General features: G+C 41.1%; 4 protein-coding genes and 1 pseudogene across 5 annotated transcripts; 4 read left to right on the top strand and 1 right to left on the bottom strand.

Moving 5' to 3' along the window:
- The first annotated feature begins 6,701 nt into the window (after positions 1-6,701).
- On the top strand, positions 6,702-15,830 carry LOC145495978 (protein usf-like). Its single transcript, XM_081475579.1, has 3 exons — positions 6,702-6,921; positions 7,993-8,135; positions 15,008-15,830. The coding sequence occupies exons 1-3, from the start codon at positions 6,752-6,754 to the stop codon at positions 15,382-15,384; spliced, it is 690 nt and encodes a 229-aa protein (XP_081331705.1). The 5' UTR covers positions 6,702-6,751; the 3' UTR covers positions 15,385-15,830.
- Positions 10,406-13,207, top strand: LOC145495859 (uncharacterized). The gene has a single exon (XM_081475451.1). It carries the CDS (start codon positions 10,985-10,987, stop codon positions 12,326-12,328), a length of 1,344 nt encoding a protein of 447 aa, XP_081331577.1. The 5' UTR covers positions 10,406-10,984; the 3' UTR covers positions 12,329-13,207.
- Positions 15,831-16,002: 172 nt separating the features above from the next.
- LOC145495945 (uncharacterized) lies at positions 16,003-18,342 on the top strand. The gene is made up of 2 exons (XM_081475543.1): positions 16,003-16,671; positions 17,973-18,342. The coding sequence occupies exons 1-2, from the start codon at positions 16,042-16,044 to the stop codon at positions 18,114-18,116; spliced, it is 774 nt and encodes a 257-aa protein (XP_081331669.1). The 5' UTR covers positions 16,003-16,041; the 3' UTR covers positions 18,117-18,342.
- A 2,551-nt stretch (positions 18,343-20,893) lies between these two features.
- LOC145495935 (uncharacterized) lies at positions 20,894-23,668 on the bottom strand. Its single transcript, XM_081475539.1, has 2 exons — positions 23,003-23,668; positions 20,894-21,639 (listed from the first exon to the last, which is right to left on the bottom strand). The coding sequence occupies exons 1-2, from the start codon at positions 23,666-23,668 to the stop codon at positions 21,517-21,519; spliced, it is 789 nt and encodes a 262-aa protein (XP_081331665.1). The 3' UTR covers positions 20,894-21,516.
- Positions 23,669-23,786: 118 nt separating this feature from the next.
- LOC145485511 (uncharacterized) lies at positions 23,787-26,002 on the top strand (annotated as a pseudogene). Its single transcript, XR_014049206.1, has 3 exons — positions 23,787-24,143; positions 24,327-24,683; positions 25,705-26,002. The product of XR_014049206.1 is annotated as an uncharacterized LOC145485511 (transcript).
- Positions 26,003-26,287: the final 285 nt, after the last annotated feature.

The following is a 26,287-nucleotide window of genomic DNA, read 5'->3' as shown; positions in this document are numbered from 1 at the left end:
CACCATTACTTGTAACTTCTTGCTTTTTCCTGATCAATTTTTCAAAAGCTTTCTATCAAACAAAAAACAAATGAGATGGACGTTAAAATGTTAATGGTTTTCAACACGGTTCCTTGTAAAAATCTAATGATTGAAGAAAAATCCACATGCATATGGAAATATTATTATTCCTGATAACGGAATTTTTAATTTGCTAAATAAATTCACATGGAAAACAAATTTTCAATCCAAAGAACAGAACAAACCAGAACCAGATCGCTCAATATACTTGAATAATGGAAGAAACTGCGAATATTTTGATAACACGAATTCGAAGATAAAAACAAGCCTTATTTGTTACTGAGGTTGGCCATGATTTTGCATGGCCAAAAACACGGTTACGAATTAAAGAAAAAAAACTTGGACGTTGAAACTAACGATCCATGTTCATGATGTATGTGGTTCTTTCCCCATCCATAATGAATTGTTCCACTGAGGAACCACCATATACCGTAACCCCGAGTATAGCTCTTGACTGCAGACAATATTCCCGAATATTTTAGCTACCATCGGGAGTTTTTATTTGCTAAGTCCGCAAGTGGATCGAATTGTGGTATCAGACACGACTTTGGGCTAGATGCGGAAAGGGCTTACAATTTCATTGTGAGTAAACCAGATACACCTCCGTGTTAACAGTGAACAAACGAAAAAGATATTAAAAGAAATTGTCTGTAATGCGCATTGTTGTATAACTTGAAGCATGCCGTTATGGGGTCACCATCTGTTTCGTAAACATACATCCGTTGCTGAAAGGAAATTCTTTGTCTGTTTTCCATCACGTATCTCTCAACTGACCAAGCTCCTTTCACAGTGTTTCTTTTTACCATATTACGTCCTTGAACGACACATGCAGGGCTCTACTGACTCGGGACTGCTGAGAAGTATCGGCAGAACGCTTCTAAATTTGCATATATAACTGTCCGGTTTTTTATGAGTTCGCTCTTCTGCTTATTCCAGCATGTTTCTAAACAAGAAACTTTTTTACTTCTCATGGGTTGAACTACTGGGGTTTATGCCTCGCTTTCTCAATTCTTTTCAATTCATATTTGCGAGCGGCAACTTAATACTATAAAAGGAAGCTGGCAAGTCGATTTAATGAATGACAGAAAAAATGATTTCAAACAAGGCAGTATTATGATGGAGTGTCTTAAATACTGCCGTTATAAGCTTACAATAATAAAATGCGCCCAAAAGACAAGTCCAGTTAAAAGTTTAACGTTAGAGCTTCTACAAACCCAGCATTTTAAACCAAGTATCTTTTTGAGTAATTAGAAGTAACTGTATCCGGTATTTGCCTCATAACTATACGTTTTCGAGGAGTGTTGACATTGATGCAAATTGTTGCATTAGTCGCATTACTGCGATGTTTTAACAGAGACAATAATAGAGCACCTTATGGCATTTGATGAGGTGAATTACTTACTTTTTAGGGGTTACACAGTGGGGCTAAAATTGATTGCTCAAATAAGAAAATCAACTACGTGAGCAAGTGCACAAATTAACCCATTGACTTCTAGAGCTTTTTGTCAAAAATATCTTGTTTTGGGACACTTTTAGGCAATTTCAGTCTGGATATGAGCAGAAGCAGCTCCAATCTACTCAAAAATGCATTTCCAACATAAAAGCATGCCTTTCTTTCATCTAACACCACGTTTTAGGACATTTTTGCTCGGGCATGGGCACAAATCAAAATTTTGAGTTTGCGACATGCGCTTTTAGGCGTTTCACTATTATTATTATTATTTTTTTTTTTTTTTTTTCACCTTTCCTTTTTCTCCCCTTCTTATCTTTTTGCTGCAGTTGTTCAGACCTTCTACTGGGCTTACTTCCAGTGTAAGATTTGCTGAGAAAGCATCGTTGAGACGGGAAATTCTTTGCACAAAGTAATTAAGTGTGGTTGAGAGTTGAGTTCACTCAAATTTTCAAAGACTTCCATGCATATTTCATGCTAAATTGACCCAATCACTCTGATCTGGCTATCAATAGAAAGATCTTTTCCTCCTGCAGAACTTGAGTATAAGTGATGCCAGTCTTGGTGAAAGGTGATGACCTCAGAAGTGGAACAAAGGCCAACGTTCGTCACAGCCGGTTATGGCCAGCACAGACGTCAATGGGTTAATGGAAGAAATGTCATCAAGCCAATGCAGAAAAAAGTATAGAGCTGAGTGTCCATATTAAGGAGGTGTCTGTTTGACATAAAAAGGTTTGGCCATGTTTGTTCCATTGTAAAGCATACAAGGAAATGACGACAGAAATGTAGGAGAAATTTGATGTACGTTTCATGATAGAGGCGTCCATATTTAGTCAACAGGGATTCAGCATGTTCCAAGTACGCAGCTTTCTTGAGGCCATATATTATATTATTTACGAGTGTTAGCTGTGCTCTCATTTTTAGTGATAATTTTTTACTCTGCAATAGAAATATATCTCTTTATTTTTTCTCCAGCTTCTCAGCGGTCCGGAATAAATCTGTTCTTTAATACATCTTTCTTTGTCTAGAATCCGGGTTACTCGCTCGTTGCGATGACAAATTGTTAGCAGATGGTGCGCAAGCCGATTCAATGACAAAGTTACATAGATAAACCCATTTGTAATTAAAATCAATTTACTACATGAAAAAAAAAACATGTTATTTACCGGTTTAGGGTTGGTCTGTATAGTGAAAAACTAAGACCTCAGTGACATATTTTCACTATATGGACCTTCCAGCCGGCAAATAACATACAGATGATATAGAAGATAACATATAGAAGGTGATCGCTGCATTCAAACTAAATGAGAAACTCAATAGGTCCCGGTACTTGTTTCCAAAAAAAAAAATAATAATAATTTGTCTCTCTCACAAGCTAAACCGTTTAGAAAAAAAAAAACAACCATTTTGTTTATGTGCACATGCAAAGAAATTGTGCACGATATTCTGTGCAGTAAGGATCTGCAATGCAATACAGAGAAATCACCTGTAAAAAACACATCTGCAGGAGAGGCTTCAGGATCTGGAGGAAACTGAGAACCAAAATTTGTTCAATACAAAACATATACCCTGTAATGTCAGCATGAGAAATAGAGAAAACACAACTGGAGATTGAAACTGCTCTAAAATGTGTTTTAATTGATCAACTTTATCATATGATCTCTAGGGCCCGGTGTGTGTGTGTTTTTTGTTTTTTCTTTGAAAAACCACAAGGAAAAAGGTCCTGTATGAGGGCCATATGTGTCAAAGTGATAGGGCCAGAAAAACATGTATGGCCCTGAAACAATTTTTTTGTTGCAAAATTTTGTTTTCAGAAAACACTTCAGTTGCCATCTTACTCCGAAAACACAGAAAGAAACTACATGTATGTCTAGACACTTCTCACAAAAGAAGAAATCACAACTTTATCAAAAGTTAACAACAGGTCAGTCTTCAGTCTTTTCCTTTCCGTGGCCTCCAGCTCATATCCAGCTCTTAACATCTCAGCTCAGAAGCAGCACCACCACGTTAATAAAAGGTTAGAAAAAAAATATGTGCATGCAATTTCTTTACGGTCATTCTCTATTTCTTTACAGCTGCTCTAGATATTATTCCTTAGGACCTTCAGGCCCATTGTTACTGCCTGTCCTTACTGTGCACGTTATTAATTTTGCAACGTCACACCAAGTCACATCAAGCACGTGCACTTCAGTTTGTAAACAATTCATGGTTCCAGGAAGCTTACAAAGCATCTCTGCTATCAATAGGAGACCTATTTTTAAAATAGATAGAGATGCTTTGTAAGCTCCCTGAAGGGACTACCCTGAAATTTTTACTTTTGGATTTTTACTTTTAACTAAAGGTGTCTCTCTACTTATTAACTGGTTGGGAGGGCCAGACTGGAAATATCTGGCTCAAGGTCAGGACTTATGGACCGATAAAAACAAAATCTGTGGGTCCTGACCTTGGGCCTAATATTTTTCTATCAACCCCAACCTCACCCAGTCGATAGGAATGTGACCATAGTTATCTTTTTGAAGGCCTCCCAAGGGAGGTAACATGCTCCCTTGATCCCTAGGAAATTAATTGCCAAGCTTCCCTTCAGTAGTAGAGATATCCCTTATTCTATCAAATTCATCCCAAAAATGAACTTTGTTCCCTTTAAAAAATGATCATGTTCTCTTGTCTCCCAAAACCCCTGGGACGCCCTCCTTTTTAAAAAAAAGGATCACCCAAATATTCAACCTGGAAAAATGAAAGAAGCAAACCACCTCATTCGGATTGTAGGGACAATGAACTTCGCATAAGTTTGAATGTGAGACAGTCAGTCACTGTCTACTTTGTGAGTTCAGGTGGCTAAAAAATGGTAAAATAAGCCACCTAGGCCAACCATTGCAGCAGCTTCATTCAGGGCTTGGCACGTGAGGACGATTAATTGCCCACCTGGTTTGACCATCTAGAGGAAAGTTTTTCTTAGAAAGAATTTCATTTCAAAAAGTTTTGCCCGCCTGTGAAGACCAATTCCCCTCCTGCTGAAAACGTTGATGTTGAGCCACCTACATCAACACTTTGTGTTAGCCTTACATCTGGATGTTCTAAAACTGCAAGAAATTAGGTTGGCAATGTTTGCGACTGATTTCACCGACATCATATTCACAGCAACATGGAGACCATGCTTCTTATTGTAACCTTTGCATTCACGTCTGGCAGGAAATGGAAAGGCAGGAAAAACATGTATAGTATAGAAAACTTCAAGCACAGGAAGGCAATTAATTTATGACAAAAACACTATTTTCACTTCTTTTCTGGGAGCAAAATAAAAAAGCCATTTCAAAACACCTGCTTGCAGACTAATCATCATTCATATTTGACTGTCCAAATTAAAATAGAATGAATAGCAGTTCAAAGGACAAACAGGAAATAGATAGTAAGAGAAACTCAGCAAAAAAAATTGGTACATAAATGAAACTACACTGCATGGTGTCACAATTAAGATGAAGGCCAAGGGCGTTACCTATTTCACTTAGCTTATATTCCTTTTAGGAGGTAACTGAAGAATTTAGTAAAATAATAATTGCAACTTCAGTAAGTGGAATTTTCAATTTACATTGCATTGTTAAGAACCTCCTGAGAAAATCCTGGGTGAAAACCACTCATGAAAAAAACTCCCTAAGAAACTTGATAATAAAATATTTACAACAGTTTTGAAGCAATTTTCTGGGTGCAGGTTTATTTTTTAATAAAGCATTCCAAAAGTACAGAAAATAATAGCAACTAAATAACTCTGTAGTAAGGAATTAGAAAAGCTTATTGTTGGTCTACAGCTTAACCAAACAACAATACTTTTCTTGCTTTCATAAGGCATACCAAAGGTGTTAGAATTACTATTTTTTAAATGGGTTTCAGTTCCCTTGCTTTTGTGAATCGATACAAATTTCAGCAGCTGTTTAACAATTTTCCTTGGTGTTAAGAAAGGACTGATTGCCCGAAAAATCCAAGTTTTATTGTGATTAATCATTAAGCAGTTTAACTTTGGACAAACCCAAACTGTAGACTCTTTACATAAAAGCATAAATTTTTTATTTTACCAAAGTCGGGCATTTTTACAGGACGTCACATGTCGATTATTTCGATAGTCGATAAAAATCGATCGTTGTCGATCGTTGTCGATACTAATCAATCGACAAATCGGAAATCGATAAAAGTCGATTACACAATTTATTGTGATTATCGACTTTGTTCGATTATGATTGATTTTGATCGATTTCAATCGACAAGTAGCGGAAATACAAAAAACGATGTATTGCGTAGGCATACGTAGGTTGCGGACTCGTACAATAGTCACCGGTGCAAGGAGAAGCATACAAGGGGCATACAATCCCGGCGAATTTAGTCAACCTAGTGGAGAGGGAGGAGAGTCGTAGCAGCTTGTATTTGTCAAATGTTGAACTGAGTAAAAACACTGATGAAATAAAATGTCAATTTACTTTACTTTACTTCTTAATTACTTTGCTGGCCTCGATTTTTTCTCGCATCTAGTCTAAACTTTGGCCCGGTCTGTCCCCCCGAAGAAACACGACTTCGAGTTCCCAGGATCTCTCATCTCCCCCGCCTAGAGAGACCCTGGGAACTACGTTAGTTCGAGTTGTTATAGATCGCGAGTTAGTTAAGCTAAAACTGTTAATCGATCATTTATCGAGGTAATTTAAACATTCTATTCTGTAATGAATGACAGACCACTTGGTTGTTCAGGTTTTTATTCAAGTTTATTGCCATACAGATTTACTTTAGAGCTGTTTACACTCGGCATAAAAAAAGTCATTGGAGCTATTATTGGTTTGGTTACTTGAATTTCGAAACATTTGTCTGCATTTTTGTCGATAAAATCGATAATCAGTTGAAAAAGGAAATGCTTTATTTCAAATACTGGTTTTAACTTCAGTTTTCCGTGACAAAATAAAATCTGCATGATTTAGTATCTCTCCAATCCTTCAGTTACTAATATTTCCATTTGTCACTTAAGGGAGCAATTTACATAATTGTTCTGGAAACAATATTTGAGAGACTGTCGAAACCGAATAACATCTGAGGTTTTGAAAGATGTTAATAATGATTGTAAGGAGATCTAGGGAGACCAAATATATCATCTGGAAAATGAGGGAGGAGTGAACGCTAGAACCCAAGCCACAAGCGCCTTTCTCACTCGCTGTAGATTTCTTTTCAGTCGGTGTAGAAATTTGATAGCTATAATTTAGCTTCGTTATGAGTACGAAGGAGAAAGTTTGCTTTCCTTCCGAGAATAAACGAGGAGCCTGTTCGGGAGTGTTCACTGAAGACCCAAGTAAATCAATCCTGGGTCTTGTTTTGGTGCAGGAATGGTGGGGAATGAACGCTATCATTGTACAGGAGGCTGCAGACATTTCCGAGAGAGGCAACTTGGTAACGGTAGGTCTTTTTTGCAGGGTGCAGGGTGCAGGTTGCAGGTTGAAATTTAACTATAACTTGAAAACCGCCGGCACTTAAAAGAGACGTACAGTGGTAGACTTACCGTGACTGTTACATGACCCTGTTTACAGTCGCCCACGCCTACACCAGTTTTCCTACGCTCTTCGAAGTGACGCGAATAGTGTTGTGTTGACAAGGTTTTCTATTTTTTTCTGACATAACCAGGTACAGCTATCAGCAAATGTGCCAAAACATTATCCTCGAATGATTTTGCATGATTTTGAGTGGTTTCCGAAAGGGTTTGAGTGGAAATACGATTGTTACGTGCCTTCAAAGCAGCTATCGAGCAAATAAAGTCGGCAGGTCTTTTTTGCAGGGTGCGGGGTGCAGGTAGGCTCGATTTCCGCCGCTATCTCGAGTTCGGTCTACGTTCCTGAGTTCGGGGGAGGAGTGCGGGCTCCTTTGTTTTTGAAGAAACATCTGAAATATCATCTGAAATATCTGCTGAATTTGGTTTCTTCCCTGTGAGTACCAAAATGAAAGCACACTGAGCTTGTGCTAGTATATTCCGTCGGCTAAAATCTTATATTATTTCATTTCTTTATTTATTTGCTTCATTTGTGATGGCAATCTTCTGTTGTTGAGGGAAGACCCGAGCCAAATCTGGAATCGATGGAAACATCTGTGGAGCGGCCATCCAGATGGCTTTGAAGAGATTTCACTGTTCTCAGCGTGTCGATCGATAAGTACTAATAGCGGATCGATCGTCTTTTCGATGGACACGAGAACATCACTCACACCAAGTGCGATCACAAACATGTTGGAAAGCGTACGAAGTCTCTGGTTTCTGTACACAGCGTAACAAGTTAGAAGATTGCCAAAGAACGCCTAAAAATTAGTAACAGCGTGTTATCACTATGTGAAAGAGGCGAACTACCTTATGTAAGAACCTCTGACGAGTGTACAGGTTATTAATTATTTTTAGTGCAAGCGGTTTTCCAGTTATAACTAAATTTCAACCTGCAACCTGCACCCTGCAGCCTGCAAAAAAGACCTGCCAACTTGGTAACTCTGGTGCCAGATCTGTACCGCGGAAAGGTAGCAACAGATCATGAAACAGTGGGGCATTACATGTCTGATTTGGACTGGCCAGGGGCGGTGCAAGACATAGCTGGTGCGGCGAAATATTTGAAGGAAAAAGGTTGGTCCAATATTTGGGGTGGACTGGGAAGAGGGGTTACTCCCCCGGGGGGAGGGGGGTACTTTGGAAATTTCTGAGTGGGGATGTGCCGCTGGGATCCTTGAACCCTTAGCCTATACCAGAACTAGTTCAGCTGAATTTTGCTAACCTATACTAGAGTAAACTCCCCAAATCCCCCATCTCTCGACACTGTTAAGGCTGATTTGTGTAAATTTAAACTTGCCGATTTGATCTTTTTATATTATTGAGTGGCAATTCCTGGTTTCCTTACTCTAGATAAAATCTTCAACCATCCAGTCAGTTTTGTGAAAAATGATACCCTATTCTAGACCCAAACGCTCTGATTTATATACCCTATCCTAGAGTAAACTGCTTGAAAACCATACCCTTCACAGCGGCACATACCTATATAGCCCATATATGGCAGTGCCCCCCCCCCCGGGGGGGTTACTCCCTTATAAACGGTGTAGCCATGGCTTGGGCCTTTGGCATAATTAGCACTAATTGACTGGTCCAGAGGGGAACAGTGAATTTTGTTTCCCGAGAATCTCAATGTTTCCTGAGACAAAGGCAAGGGAAACATTGAGATTCATGGGAAACAAATTCACTGTTCCCCAAGGGACTAGTCATTAAGTGATTTGTTATATAGTAAAACAAATGGGTCAAACAGGTGGAAAACAAATAATCACTCTATTGGCAAATGATGTGCAACAGTGGTCAACATTTCGCCGGTAACAGTGAACTGTTTCCCATTTGACGTCATAGTTTTTGCAATGTTGCCCGCTCATGGAATTTGTTGGGAAACAGTTTCATTGTTAGATGTCATGTGACCATGAACTAGCCAATGAATGGGCAAGCTGTAGCAGCAAAAACGCCAGCTATATAACAATGGTAGATATCTATATTATGATTGTTATGAAAGGAGATTAATATATAGAACTGTGTATGATACATAATCCCACAAAGGTTTTTCCTTCATTGAAAACTGAGTCAGTTTAGTTTTTCATAGTCTAAAACAGGGCACAGGTTTACAGGGCTTTACGAAGTGTTTATGTGCTTAAAAGGAAAAGGCATTTAATGGCCAATGTGATAAGGTTTTTCACCAGCAGCATGGCAATATAAACCCAATCAAAAGTGTTTATTCAAACATGAGAGAAAAGCAACTGGTGCAAGCACAAGAGTTCCACTTACTTGTCAAAGCATCAAGGGTCAAAACATTTTGGCATTGTGTCAATTATAGTATTTATACACACTCTTTTCGTATCATATTGACTGCCAATTATAAAAGTTGGAACCTTATTTTAGTGATGTTAATATTGTTAATATAGTTTAATGTAGCCGGCACGTGCTAGCATCATATCACATTGTACACTCGCTTATCGCTGTTAAGTTCGATCGTTTAGCTGTTTGCTCTCTTCGACTTGTACCGGTTCGTTTCAACGCAATGTCTTCGAAAAGCAAATCCAAACGCAAAAATAAATGCCCCGGTTGCGGAACACCGAAAGATCAGCACGATTTTGCAGCAATGGGAAAACACTGCGAAGGACCCGAAGAACGAGATCCTGATAGCGACGGCACCATGGAGGAGTCGCCCGTCGAAGAGGAGAAACAACTCGCTCCTGATTCTGGCGATAAGCAGGACGCCTTGCTCCAAGCCATACGAGCTTTGTCGAGCCAAGTGGAAGACTTGCAGCTCGAGCAGCAAACACTACGCGACACGGTAACCGCACTAACAACAACCAAGGACAAAATTGGGGGCGGTGCCTCAACACACGAACCGTCCGCTCGCGCCGACAACAAAGACAACAACTCCCCCATCCAGATGACACAGCAACCTCCATCTGGCTCACACAGTGGCTCTGGCCAACCAATTGCAGGTACCGTACTTAAAACCGTAAAAGCTGGCGCTTATGTTGATTTTCTCGATCTCCTTCCCCACCTCAAAGTTAAGCCCGACACATGTGGCGATGTTATCTCTGGAACCGGCGATCGGAAAGCAAGCGCGACGCAGAACGTAACTATCGAATCGTTCGACTCGTGGCTCGAGGCGTGGAACATTTATGAGGCGTTCGTGATGGATGTCTCACCACTTCGTTACAAGGAACTCGCCCACTACCGTGACGTGATTCAAAAAGCGAACAGGAAATTCGTGTGGAGCGCCGTTTACAGTTACGATGTCCAATTTCGTCTCAGCCAAACTCTAAATACCTCTGCACGCTTCGACACCGTTGACACGACGTTGTACACAACAATTCTTGACTCGTCCGCCGTCAGGAGAGAAGGCGTCTCTTGTCAGCGTTGTAAATCCCCGAATCATTTGGTGCGTGATTGCCTTTTTCGTGCGAAAACCGCGTTGGAGGAAAATCAAGGCGCGAAGAAAATTAGCTCGCGCCCGCGCCCAGACGCAAGCCAGCAAAATTACGCCTGGAAATACGACAAGTGGTTCACAAGCAACGGCAAAGAAGGCTGCAACTTGTTTCAGCGCAATTCTTGCCAACAAGGAACTGAGTGCAAGCGCGCCCACGTTTGCAAGGCTTGCCGGGGGGAGCACTCTCTGGCCGATTGTAAATACGTTACCGGACATTAATTCACCCTTCAATCTTGATACCTGGACGGACTGCTTATCACGTTACCCTGATCAAACGCTTGCAAATGATTTATTACACGACATTCGTTCTGGAGTAAACATCGGTTTCTCCGGAAACCGTTACAGTCAGATCTATGATAACCATTTATCAGCATCAACAAACCCCGAGGCGGTGGCGAGAGAGCTGGAACGCGAACTTTGTCTTAATCGTAAGATTGGTCCTTTTCTTACACCGCCCTTTGCTAACTTTGTCGGATCGCCGATGGGCGCTATTCCTAAAAAGCGCTCGATGCCTACGAAATGGCGCATAATTCACGATCTATCATGGCCCGCCGCTCACTCTGTCAACGATGGCATTCCCAAAGAACTGTTTTCCTGTACCTACGACACACTTGACCGCGCGATTTCCCAACTTAAACTCCATGGAAAAGGCGCATTAATGAGTAAACTTGATTTATCTGATGCCTTTCGTCACATTTTAGTGCGTCGCGAAGACTGGGAGCTCCTTGGCTCCACATGGCAAATTGACATTAATGGCACACTCACCACGGCTTACTTTGTCGATGCCTTTTTGCCTTTCGGATTGCGCAGCTCGCCCGCGCTCTTCCTCAAGTACGTGGATATCTTATCGTTCACCATGCGCGACCGTGGGGCCAGCCCCGTTTGGAACTACCTGGACGACTTCTGGACCTGTGGCCCCCCTGCCCCAGACCCCCTCTGCCAAACCAACTTAGATCTCATGCTCAGTACCTGTGCAGATCTCGGCTTCAATTCAAATCCTGCTAAGACTGTTGTGCCATGCACTACCCTAGAACTACTGGGTATCGAACTCGATAGTATTGCTCAAGAGGCGCGCATCTCACAGACCCGTCTGGACGAGACTCTCAACTTACTTCGAATGTGGCAAACCAAAGCCTCCTGCACAAAGAGACAGCTCCAGTCCCTCATTGGGAAACTCAACTTCATCTGCTCCGTATGCAGACCAGGTAGAACGTTTCTTCGTCGAATGATCGAACTTTTGTCCAAAGGATCCCACCCGAGCCATCCTATCCGTCTTACTAAGCGGTTCTTCAAAGACGTCGAATGGTGGCTGTCATTTCTCTCTGATTGGAATGGTCGCAGTTTGTTCTATGATGAACAGTGGCTCAGCAACGCGTGCCTACACCTGTTTACTGATGCCTGTGCCGAGTCCTTTGGAGCCTTATTTGGCACCGCTTGGCTCTGTGCAACCTTTAATGAAGTCGGTATCCCCAGTCGTCGCTCCATAACGTACAAAGAACTTTATGCCATCACCATGGCCATGACAGTCTGGGCCCCCTCCCTAACCTCACAAAGTCTTTTGTTTCATTGTGACAATCAATCAGTCGTGCGCATTCTGACCTCCGGTTCCAGCAAATGTCGCCACATTATGTCCCTCGTCCGTTATCTTTTCTTCATCTGCGCCAAGTTTAACATTGTATTGAAGGCTGTGCACATCCCTGGGATACTAAATTCTGCTTCTGATGCCTTGTCTCGATTACAGGTCCAGCGCTTTCGCAAGTTGGTGCCCGACGCAGACCTCCTGCCTACGCCAGTCCTTCCGCTGAACTTGGCCGCCTTCAAATGAGGGCTGACCACTACTTCCATAAAGGGTTAGCTGAAAATACCCATCGCACATACAGTTCCGCGCAACGCCAGTACCTCACATTCTGCGACAGACATGGCTTCACTGCCGTTCCCGCATCCGAAGAAACACTCTCCTTGTTTGTGGCCTTCTTAGCTGACCGTTTAAAACCACAATCGATTAAAGTGTACCTCGCCGGCGTACGTGCGTTACACATCAGTCACGGAATTCATAATCCTCTTACTCACACTATTAAGCTACAACAAACCTTGTGAGGAATTGAACGCGTACACTCCAGTCCAGCCAAGCAGAAATTACCTATAACCTTTGACCTTCTGTGTCGCCTAAAATATTTTATCGACCCACACTCCGAAGATGATACAGTTTACTGGGCGGCCATGACCACCGCCCACTTTCTGCTCCTCCGCGCGGGAGAATTTACCGTCACCAGCAAAACATCTTATGATATCGAGACCTTACTCCGCCTACAGGATGTCAACCTTCACACCACGCAAACTGGTGATGAATATGCAGCTCTACACCTGCGAAAATCGAAGACTGATCAACAACACCGTGGAGTGGTCCTATATGTTGGTCATGCTCACCACACTGTTTGTGCAGTCTGCGCCTTAAAGACCAATCTACGCCTTCAACATGCTCGTCCACGTGCCACCCCCAGCGACCCATTGTTCGGGCTTTCCTCTGGACTACCACTAGCCCGCAGAGATCTCACCACTTTCCTTTCAACACTGCTCCGACTCGTGGGTCTAGACCCTCACCATTACAGCGGACACAGTTTTCGCATTGGTGGTGCAACGTCTGCTACCATCGCAGGACCGAACGATTATGAGATCAAACTGCTAGGTCGCTGATCCTCCGATTGTTATAAAAGATACGTTTGCTCTCCCTTAAGTCGCTTCCTAAAGGTTGCTCCTCGTATCGCACAGACTAAGGACATTCCTTACCAATATGCCTCTCCTTACCACTCCAGCACTTAGTTTTTCATTGGGCCACTTTTTTGGGCAGTTTGTTTTGTGTCCCAATATATACATTACATTAAACTGCTCGTTTGAGGCCCAACCCCGTGTGCTGTTCTTCTTGTGGTAAGGGGCAGGGACATTAAGTGATGTTAATATTGTTAATATAGTTTAATGTAGCCGGCACGTGCTAGCATCATATCACATTGTACACTCGCTTATCGCTGTTAAGTTCGATCGTTTAGCTGTTTCCCTTAACCCTCCCTACCCCTAGCAGTTTGTTTTGTGTCCCAATATATACATTACATTAAACTGCTCGTTTGAGGCCCAACCCCGTGTGCTGTTCTTCTTGTGGTAAGGGGCAGGGACATTAAAGAGGGTTACACTTTCTGCCTCACTTCCTTAATATTCAACCAAGTATCAGGGTTGTCTAAACTAACCAGTCATCATCAGTTCCACTTCTCAATATGGAGAGTGGAGTCAGAAATTTTACTTATCCAAGACACTCTGTCAGTCACCACCAGCCATGCCTCTACCCAAGAACAACAACCCATCACCATTTGCTCTAAAATCTCTGCTGTCCTATGCCATGTATCTCTGGGTCTTCCTCTGTCGTATTTTCCTTCCAGTGCCCACGTTAGTGCAACTCATGGGAGGGAACTGTTATCCATTCACAGCATGTGTCCAATCCATGTCCACCTCCTTCTCCTTACTTTTCCACTGATAGTTTCCATTTTAACTCCCTCATGCACCTCTTCATTTGACTCTCACATAGGCCAACAGAGCCCGTGAAAATTTGCCAGTACCTATTTATCCACCTAGGTGGGGAGAAGTTCTGTGAGAATAGTGTCTAATACTTAAGAGCACAACTTGCCATCTTCAGCCAGGGCTCTACATGTATGGCTAAATTTTAAGTCCAGCAAAATAACCCTAAAGCCACCATGCCTCCCACAAATAATTTAATAAATGTTGTTGTTTTTAAAATTGTAGTTAAGACACTGGACTCTAGATGAAGAAGTCCTATTTTCACCTTCTTTCATCATTTCTGAACACAATTTCCATGTGTTTTTGACTTGTATAGTGCACTACATGACTTCTACATATATGCCAGCTTTTATCCTTACTTTTTATAAGGTGCTAGTGGTGTTATTATAAGAGTATGATGCCCTACTGGGACTGGCATATTTGTCTTGCTTTTCAGTTAGATATTTCTGTGTGAAGAGTTTGGTTTTACTTATTGCTACATGACTTCAATTTTGTGTAAGGCTAGCATAAACATAAATTTAAAATGTTTTGTTGACACCAACCACATGTACCATTTTAAACAGCTATAATTCTTTATTTACTTAGTAGAAAATAAAAAAAAATGTGCTCGTCTGGTGTCTGTTTAGCACATTTGCACCTGTGAGGAAGCCGCCCTCCCTGGCCACCATCTTAAGTTATAAACCCCTTTACTTTCTGCAAAAAAATTCAAATCCCTTTTCTCTTTCACACACAAAGATTGTATAATCTTAGAATTAAATTGTAACAGCCCAATCCCTAGTCTCCTTTGCATCTGTCATCAGGGTCGTCATGCAATGCCTCTTGCCACTAGTGGGGAGAAGCATTGCGTGACGAATCTACTTCCCTTTTTGTGTTTATGGAACATTGAAAGTAACGTGTTGTCAGATAGCACTTTTCATGTCTCTTGGTTTCCATTTACTAGGTTACAAGAAGGTGGGCGTGACTGGCTTCTGTATGGGTGGAGCCTTGGCTCTGGCTTCTGCCGCCCTCATCCCTGAAGAGATTTCAGCTGCTGCTCCATTCTATGGCATCCCCAGTGCAGAGCTGTGTGATGTGGGAAAGATCAAAATACCTTTACAAGGTCATTTTGGGAGTAAGGATACCCTTGCTGGGTTCTCCTCACCTAAAGATGTTGAATCTTTAAAGCAGAAGCTTGATGCTGGTGGAGTGAATTATGAAGTGTTCATGTATGATACGGGCCACGCTTTTACCAACCCCATCAATCCAAATTACACCAAGGAAATCTGTGATTTGGCTCTAGGAAGGATGATAGAGTTCATGAAGAAACACTTAGCTTAAGCCTTTTCTACTAACTCTGTGAACGTCTAGTAACTAAATTTGTCCAATTATTATGATCTTTAATGTATCACTAGCATGTTTTTACACCTTCTTTTAGAGAAAAGGAAGGTGTCAATAAATGGCATTATGCGGCAGGGCTGGCTTCAAGAAATAAATTTGCCGTAATTGTAATTGTCACTAAATGATTTGTCACAAAACTACAGACTGTGGAGGGGTATATTGCGTTACTTTTTAGGATTTTACAAATCATTAAGCTTCTTTTTCTTTTCTCAATTGCATTACAAGTTCCCGGTTTTATTTTGTGTGCCAACCGTGGCCATGTGCGAACACCGTGGGAAAATTCCCTCAATGGCAAGTCTCTATAATTTTGTCCGTCTTTGTTATTGTATTTTCGAACGCTGACCTATCAAACTGCTAGAAAACAGCTAACGCTCTTTACACCTCAAATAACTTACTTTTTTAACTTCGTATGGTAAATATTTTTATAATTAATTTGATGATCATTCATGCCTTCGCATAACTAATTGTGTTCCCATGATAACCAGACACGTCGATGACCTAATTTGGTGTTATTAAGAATTTGGCGGTATATAAACGCTCCCTAACCTTCGCTCTGCCTCTGATGACCGCCATATCATCACCAACTTACACTTTCAAATGACTGACAGACTACGACAGATTTACAGAGCTGTTTTGATTCAGATTTCTCGCGATCTGGACAAAGAACAGTGTAAAGAACTTCAATTTCTTTGTACTGGGCTAGTTCCAAGACGAGTTAAAGGAGTTCTGCCCCTTTTCCGTTCCTTAGAGGAAGCTGCGAAGATGTCTTGGGTCGACGTTACCTTCCTGAAGGAATGTTTGCATGATGTTGGAAGAGAAGATTTAGTTGGCAAACTGACTGCGTTCGAAATAAAAAGAGACCTTTCCATTCTTCTCAATTTCTATGTAAAGAAGAGAAATGGATTGGATTCCTTTTACCAATCATCGGCGACGAACGCGGCCGAGCATCTCGTTCAACTGATGGAGGGCTTTCAAGGAAGAGTCGATGTTAGAGGAATGCTCAAAAGCTCGGGCAAGAATCCTAAAGATCTCTGGCTACACTTTGTTAAGGAATGCAGTCCTCTACAAAGAATAACGTGGGGTAAACTTTCCATGCTGGTTGCAATTGCCGGGGAAGTAATCGCCGTATCTTCATCCTTCTCCGGAGAAAGACCAGAAGAAGCCATGGAGATGTGTATATCATTAGCAGATGAGCTTTGCCATCCCATGCTTCAGCTTGGAACGTGGGTATGTTTAACTCAGTGCAATCAGTTCTAATTGAATTTACTTGTATACCGGTAATTACCGGTAACCATCGAATAGGTTAGGCAAAAACAACCGGTTATCATTGTGTAGCTGCCACTTTAACACCGAAAGTGAAACTCGATCACAGAGCAGCAGCTGTGTTTTGAATTTTTGTTTTTGAAATCATGATTCCAGTTAAGTTCTCGATGTGAATTTCCGTCTCACGTCTTAATCTCCAGCAAATTGAAGGGTTCCAGTGGGACGAGTGCCTAGTTTTCGCAAAACTCTACAAGGCCTCCAGCAATGAATATTCAAAACAGGCATATCTTTGCTCTTCTGGTTTGAAGGAATTTGCCATAAGCCACGTTCAAGCATTTTGTTTTTTCTGAGTAACGCAGTAATCAGACACTCTAATTTGACTTCTTCAATCAGGGTTAATTCAAGGATTTTTTCACTGTTGAACGATGAGGTTAGCTCGAGTCGATAGTAGAACGACATTATGGTAATTTAGATGGTAAATTTTTCTCTTACTGTCACGTTCGATTAATATGAGTTTGTTGACGTTGTGGTTGGATTACGCATTGCCAACATCAGATACGGTTTGCGGGCCTTACTCCTAGTATATTCACTTGTTATTTGTTCAGATAGCCGATGAGAAAGGTGAGATAGCAACTGGTTTTGTCAACTTCCTGTTCCACTGTTTACAGTTTCGATATTTTCAAGCATTGAAATTTGCATAAGATGAAGAAATTGTCAAATTATTTTATACTGCTACTGCCAAGTGCTACACATTGCTATACTATTACTACTGCTTCGATACCGCTCCTGCACGGCTACTGCAACTACTACCATACTGCTATATCCTAATATCCATAGATAATGATACCACTGTCACCTCACTCCCTCTTAACTGCCTTGCTACTGCCATGCCCCTTTCAATCAGGCTTTCAATACCACTGCCACTGCCATTACCACTTCTATTCTACTACCACTACCACAATGGCACTGACACATACCACTCGCACTCTTCTTTTTCCCGACTGACACTGCTACATCACTGCTACTGCTATTTCTGCTACTGCGGAGCGAGGGTTGAGCAAGGTTTCGTCTTTTGCATTTTACTGACTGATTGAGAGATTTATAGATAATAGATCAATTGCATAAATTGATTGATTGATTGATTCGTTGATTGATTGACTTACTGATTGGTTGATTCATTGATTGATTGATTGATTGATTGATTGATTCATTTATTATTTCGTGTTATTATATGTTACATTAAACTGTATTTTTTACACTTGCAGGACGATTTCTGTAAGTATGTGAGGGAACGCCACAATCTGGTGTTTCGAGGACACGACATTGGGAGCAGCCGGCCGAACTTTTCTTTGAAAAGACAAATAGCCGACGCGATCAAAGAGTTAGAGAAGGCCATCTTTTTCCAGTAGATTTAATTTTAAAAGAAAGCAGCCACTAGGTTGCCATTACGTTTTCGTTAATTTCTTTTTAATTCAAAACAATGCAGCTAGTAAGTTGCCACTAAGTTTTTTTTAATTCAAAACAATGCAGCTAGTAAGTTGTCGTTAAGTTCTTTTTAATTCAAAACAATGCAACTAGTAAGTTGCCACTAAGTTCTTTTTAATTCAAAACAATGCAGCTAGTAAGTTGCCACTAAGTTCTTTTTAATTCAAAACAATGCAGCTAGTAAGTTGTCGTTAAGTTCTTTTTAATTCAAAACAATGCAACTAGTAAGTTGCCACTAAGTTCTTTTCAATTCAAAACAATGCAGCTAGTAAGTTGCCACTAAGTTCTTTTTAATTCAAAACAATGCAGCTAGTAAGTTGCCACTAAGTTCTTTTTAATTCAAAACAATGCAGCTAGTAAGTTGTCGTTAAGTTCTTTTTAATTCAAAACAATGCAACTAGTAAGTTGCCACTAAGTTCTTTTTAATTCAAAACAATGCAGCTAGTAAGTTGCCACTAAGTTCTTTTTAATTCAAAACAATGCAGCTAGTAAGTTGCCACTAAGTTCTTTTTAATTCAAAACAATGCAGCTAGTAAGTTGCCACTAAGTTCTTTTGAATTCAAAACAATGCAGCTAGTAAGTTGCCTCCAAGTTCCTTTTAATTCAAAACAATGCAGCTAGTAAGTTGCCACTACGTTTTGATTCAATTTGTTTTTGATCCAAAACAAGGCAGTCACTAGGTTATACTAAGGCCTTTTGCGTTTCACTCAATTCTTTTTAATCCAAACCAAGGTAGTTACTAGGTTATATTAAGGGCCAAAGGTCCTGTTACGTTTCCATTTAATTTCAGTTCAAAATAAGACAAGAACAAAACCACAGAAACACGAAAAACAATGAACAAGAAAAAAAAAGAAACAAGAATTCAAGGAAAAAAAACAAGAATTCAAGAAAAAAAAAAAACAAAAATTCAAGAAAAAAAAGAAACAAGAATTCAAGAAAAAAAAACAAAAATTCAAGAAAAAAAAGAAACAAGAATTCAAGAAAAAAAAACAAAAATTCAAGAAAAAAAAGAATTCAAGAAAAAAACAAGAATTCAAGAAAAAAAAACTAGAATTCAAGGGAAAAAAACAATTATTCAAGAAAAAAAAGAAGCAAGAATTCAAGAAAAAAAAAAGAATTCAAGAGGAAAAAACCAAGAATTCAAGAAAAAAAAGAACTCAAAAGAAAGAAACAATGGCCAAAGGATAAGAATCCAAACCAAACCAAGAAACAAGAAAACAAGAATCAACAGAAACAAGAAACAAAAAAACAAAACCCAAGAAAAGTGTGGCGGCACAAAAAAAAAACTTCTCGTACAAGGTACAAGAGAAACAAACCAAAGAGCAAAAAAATAAAAAAATATATAACAAAAAAAAAACCAGACAAACAGTTAAGCAAACTCGTGTAATGGAAAGTTCATTAAAGTTTGCAACTGTATTTCGTTGTGTGAGTTTTCATTGTCCTTAACCGAAATTGGATCGGAATAATCGATCAAGTTGGTCGTTTTTAGGCTTCGGAAAAGCACAGTGTAAAGTGAAAGTGTATGGATTGGCGTATGGTCGAAATGGACAAAATGGCTTCTTTTGATAAGTCACTGTTCATAAGTAACTACAATAATGGCGCGCTAAATGAACCTGACCTACTTTAGGGGAATGATAGAGGTAATTATTTCTGGGGAGTATGTCAGGGAACCATGATATCAGCGCCGCTCTTCCTTGTCACAGTTAAACCCCCCCCCCCCCCCCCCAGCTTTTCAGGCACTTTATAATTTGCGGGCTGTATTCAAACGCCCCTCGAGAGAACAAAGGAAAACGAGCCATATAGAATAAAATGAAGGTTATCGATATGGTGAAAACTGTACATGATAAGCTATCAAAATTGTGGAACTTTGGTTGTATTACTTTTTCACGGAGTTGAAATCTCCTCCAGAGTGGATGAAGCTTGAAAATAATAGCTTACCAAGGTAACGTAATACCAGAGACAAATATTGAATAAAACGAGGCAGAAATGATAAAAGAGGAGAGGACTAGCGCGTATTATGGACTTCGAACTTCCAAAAATATGGGGATCCGATGGCGTTCCGATCAAAAGAATATAGTCTCTTGATTCCGACTCAGTCTTCGGCGCAAGGACATTTCTTCAAGTACTCATACCCACTTAACGGTTTCGATGGTTATTAGTTTTCTAGATCTGTACAAGCCGAATTTGAAAATCAATATTTTCTCCACCTGGTTTATTGTCATGCATTTAAAACTTCAACCAAATTTTGTTTAAGGTGGCTCAAAACAGTTTCCAGCACTGATAACCACTCTTTATCACTTGATGCTTCAATCATGGTATCAAAAAAGTGCTCAATCATTGGTGAACACGTTATCATTTTCGTGACGCAATAGGTTACCATAGCAACAGTATGACCTCCTAAAAGCACCCTATATTACAGCTTTAGGGGTTTACGATTCGAAAACGGCACGGTGAATCTTTTTATATTGTTAACTTTTGATAAGCATGATAAGGCGCAATTTTTGGCAAAGTTTAAAAAAAATTTCTGTAGGTAGGGTTCAGAGCAACCTTAAATTTTCGAAAATTTAAGGTGTGGGGAAAAAAACAGTGGAAAAAAGTAATTCATGCGGGGTTTATGTAATGTTATTAAAAAGATCAGTGACATCTTAAGTTGAAATGTTTCTTTTAGTTCTATTGGTGTTTTGATTTACGTCGTCAAATGTAGAAGTAGTTTCATACGAAGTCGATCGAGACAAACGCGTTAAGAGACGTTTAAGATATCTAAGTTCTATGTAACAACGAAACCCCAGGAAAATAAGGTTTCATCTACGCCTCTCCCTCTTTCCATTTCCCCAACTTGAACGGTGACAAATATAATGATTAAATGAAGCTTGTTTTAGTTTATTACATTTTCTATATTTTCCTTTTTACATTTTCTAGACGAATAATATTTGTAGATGAATGGCAATTATACAGTAGTATAATACAATATAGTGCATTATAATACAATATATAACAACACTGTTATGGTACAATAAGTCCACTGATATCCATTGTGACGAGCACAAGGAATAAGTTATCCAACTGAGTATGGACTTAGTGACTGCCCTTTGGTCTGGTATCTCCCCGTTGATCTTTCCGGTTTGGTTGTACCTGCCAGAGGCGACGCCTCCACCGGCTAAGCTCTCAGGATCATAGAAACACACAAGCCCCTCCACCGCGGCAAGGCGGCAGTCCAAGAGAGGGGATGTTCTTGTAAATGTTAACGTAACTTAATGTGTCCTTAATAAATCTCAATCACATGAATTTTAATTAACCTGTCGCATAGTTGTGCCAATTTCTGAACTAGATATCAATTCGATGTCCAAGCAATTCGATGATTCCTCTCAAAGATTCTTCAATGGATGACGGCGCAGCACTATTACTTGTAACTCTTTGTTTTTTCCTGATCAATTCGTCAAAAGCTTTCTATTAAACAAAAAAAATGAGATGGCCGTTAAAATCTTAATGGTTTTCAACAAGGTACCTTGTCAGAAACTGATGATTGAAGAAAAATCTACATGCATTTGGAAAGATTATTATTCCTGATGAAGGGATTTTTAATTTAGTAAACATATTCACATGGGAAACAAATTTTCCGATCAAAGAATGGAACAAACCAGAACCAGATCGCTCAATGTACCAGGAATAAGGGAAGAAACTTGAAATATTTTGATAACTTGAATTCAAAGATAAAATCAAGCCTTATTTGAGACTGAGTTTGGCCATGGTTTTGCATGGCCAAAAACACGGTTACGTGAATTAAAGAAAAAAAGACTTGGACGCCAAAACTAACGATCCATGTTTATGATGTATGTGATTCTTTCCCCATCCACAATGAATCGTTCCACTGAGGAACCAATACCGTAACCCCGAGTAGAGCTCTTGACTGCGGACAGTATTCCCGAATATTCTTGCTACCATCGGGAGTTTTTATTTGCTAAGTCCGTAAACGGATCGAATTGTGATATCAGACACGACTTTGGGCTAGATGTGGAAAGGGTTTACAGTTTCATTGTGAGTAAACCAGATACACCTCCGTGTTGACTGTGAACAAACGAGAAATTGTCTGTAATGCGCAATGTTGTATTACTTGAAGCATGCCATTATGGGGTCACCATCTATTTCGTAAACATACATCCGTTGCTGAAAGAAATTCTTTGTCTGTTTTCCATCACGTATCTCTCAACTGACCGAGCTTCTTTCACAGTGTTTCTTTTTACCATATTACGTCCTTGAACGATACATGAAGGGCTCTGCTGAGGACTGCTGAGAAGTACCGCCAGAACGCTTCTAAATTTACATATATAACTGCCCGTTTTTTTATGAGTTCGCTTTTATGCTTATTCAAGCATGTTTCTAAACAAGAAACATTTTGACTTCTCATGGGTTGAGGTACTGGGATTTATGCCTCGCTTCCCCAATTCTTTTCAATTTCATTTTTGCGAGCAACTTAACACTACAAAAGGAAGCTGGCAAGTCGATTTAATGAATGACAGAAAAAATGATTTGGAGTGTCTTAAAAGCTGCCGTTATAAGCTTACAAGAATAAAATGCGCTCAAAAGACAAGTCCAGTTAAAAGTTTAACGTTAGAGCTTCTAGAAACCCAGCATTTTAAACCAAGTATCTTTTGAGTAGTTCGAAGTAACTGTATGCGGTATTTGCCACATAACTATACGTTTTCAAGGGCTGTTGGCATTGATGCAAATTGTTGCATTAGTCGCATTACTGCGACGTTTTAACAGAGAAAATAGAGCACCTTATGGCATTTGATGAGGTGTGTTTACTTACCAGACCGCCGTTTTCTAGCATCCACACTGTTAGACACTCGCTGGTCCTGGTCTCAGAGAACATACTGACATAATAACCACTTTCTGCTAAATTGACTGGACGGAACGAAGCATACAGCTCACCCATAATCACCAATGAAGATATAACCGTGGACCATGACAGTTGAGAATCCAGAATCGCGCCAACCATAGCCTCCAACATCTCACTACTGTCGTTAACTTGTCTCGATACTTCCAAGATCGAAGAGATCAGTTCCTGATTCCCTTCTCTTGTGGTAGCCAAAAACTCTACAATATTCGTATACCTACTAGCCAGTTTCACATGACCGCCTTGTCGAAAACCGTTCACAGACTTAATGTAATCCTCCACAATACTACCAACAGATATACGTAACTCGACCCGTTCCAACGCCTCAAGCATATCAAATCGACTAACACTCGATAAAAATTTTCTCAGCAGTGACAAATCATTTAAAGATAACTTACAATCATTACAAAGAAACTCGATTAATCTGAACATCTCACCATCATTACTTAAGTTGCCATCTAACTTCGACTCAGGAATTATACCTATGCACCAGTACCGAAAAGCCTCTCGCTCATCCAGACTTAACGACCCAACAAATCGAATTACAAAACCTTTGAAAACACACAGACTTTTGAACATATAGTACGCGGGAGAAAAGAACGCTTTCAATCTAGAAATTTCTTGTTGAAAATTCAGAGGAAGCTAAAACAACTGCGCATGATCATCCTTGACCTCATCGTCCAAAAATAACTTTTGCATGCCATGCGGGCCTGTGTTTTTTAGAAGATGTCAGGATGTTTGTTCTGCTATTTCTGAATATTAAAGGTCAGGTACGTATTCATTCGGTCCCTCTGCCCCCATAGATGACAAGCAATGGTTCTAACGACTAACGAGGACATTGACAGTAAACTCCGACAAGCTTACGCTGCTATTCTGCTTCAGATTACTCGCAATGTGGATCGAGATCAGCAGCAAGAACTTCGTTTCCACTGCTTCAGATCTGGAATTATTACCGTGGAAGACACTGGAATTTTAATCACACTAACTTCATAGGAACATGCTGGGATGATTTCGTGGAAAGACGTAGTAAGGTTGACTGCCGGTCGGGGTCTGCGTCAAATACACCCTTTTCATAAATGGCTGCTAATTATAAATTCTTTTGTAAGTATTAAAATTAGCCAGACTAACCTCGTTTTTGAGTTGATAATTCAAAAGAAGTTTTACTCCCAAACGAGTTTAGTGAGGCTAATTCAAAAGCATACAAAAGAATTTTAAATTGGCAGCCATTTTTGAAAAGGGTCTATAAAACGTTTGGATCTCGTACAACTGATGATCGAGTTTAAGATAAAAAGGGATCTGACGGTTGTTCTAGATTTCTACTTGTAAACAAGACTAGGGCTGGAAACGCTAGATGACTGGTTAGTTGAACCGAGCAAGTAGGTCAAACACTTGTTGAATGATTTCGAAGAAAAAAATGGTCGTAGTGAGATATCTTCTCCAAATAGAGTAAACTCATTATTTTGATTGTCATAGCCGGGGAAATTATTGTGGCAGCTTCACGGAACGGCAAACGTCACCAGAATCACCAACTGATGGGAATGTGATCCACCACGTGTGGAGACGCGTTCCAAGCTAAAATGGGATTTATAAGCTTGTTGTAATCCATTGTAACAGTTTCCTTAAGCATGAACGGCCACCCCATTGCTACTACCATTCTGCTGCCACTGCCTCTCCCACTACCACTACCACTACCTGTACCATTACCACTGCCATTGCCACTGGCACTGCCACTACCACTGGCACTGCCACTACCACTGGCACTGCCACTACCACTACCACTGCCACTAACACTGCCTCTGCGACTACCACTACCACTGCCACTACCACTACCATTACTACTGCCACTACCACTACTACTACCACTGCCACTGCCACTGCCGCTACCACTGGCACTGCCACTACCACTACCACTGCCACTGCCACTACCACTACCACTACCTCTGCCACTGTCACTACCACTACCACTGCCACTGCCACTGCCACTGCCACTACCACTGCCACTGCCACTGCCACTGCCACTGCCACTGCCACTGCCACTGCCACTGCCACTACAACTACCATTACCACCACCACTGCCACTACCACTGCCACTGTCATTACTACTACCATTGCCACTGCGACTACCACTACCACTGCCACTGCCACTGCCACTACCATTCCCACCTCCACTACCACTACCACTACCACTGCCACTGCTACTACCACTGCCATTACCACTACCACTGCCACTCCCACAACCACTGCCACTGCCACTACCACTACCAGTACCACTGCCACTGCCACTTCCACTCCCACTACCCCTACCACTACCACTACCACTGCCGCTACCACTACCACTACCACTGCCGCTACCACTGCCACTGCCACTACCCCTACCACTGCCACTGTCACTACCACTACCACTGCCACTGCCACTACCACTACCTCTACCACTGCCACTGCAACTACCACTACCACTACCACTACCACTGCCACTGCCACTACCACTACCACTTCAACTACCACTACCACTACTACTGCCACTGCCACTACCACTACCATTACCACTACCACTGCCACTGCCACTACCACTACCACTACCACTACCACTGCCACTGCCACTGCCAGTAAGACAGGCACTGCCACTTCCACTGCCACTGCAACTACCACTATCACTGCCACTGCCACTGCCACTACCACTACCACTACCACTACCACTACCACTTCAACTACCACTACCACTACTACTGCCACTGCCACTACCACTACCACTACCACTACCACTACCACTGCCACTGCCACTACCACTACCACTACCACTGCCACTGCCAATACCACTACCACTGCCACTGCCACTGCCACTACCCCTACCACTGCCACTGTCACTACCACTACCACTGCCACTGCCACTACCACTACCTCTACCACTGCCACTACCACTGCCACTGCAACTATCACTACCATTACCACTACCACTGCCACTGCCACTACCACTACCACTACCACTGCCACTGCCACTGCCAGTAAGACAGGCACTGCCACTTCCACTGCCACTGCAACTATCACTATCACTGCCACTGCCACTGCCACTACCACTACCACTACCACTACCACTGCCACTGCCACTACCACTACCACTTCAACTACCACTACCACTACTACTGCCACTGCCACTACCACTACCATTACCACTGCCACTGCCAGTACCACTACCACTAC

Source organism: Orbicella franksi, chromosome 1, assembly GCF_964199315.1.
Source record: "Orbicella franksi chromosome 1, jaOrbFran1.1, whole genome shotgun sequence".
In the NCBI taxonomy this organism is placed as follows: domain Eukaryota; kingdom Metazoa; phylum Cnidaria; class Anthozoa; order Scleractinia; family Merulinidae; genus Orbicella; species Orbicella franksi.
Note: the sequence above shows the minus strand (reverse complement) of the source record. Positions and strands in the feature narration are given on the sequence as shown.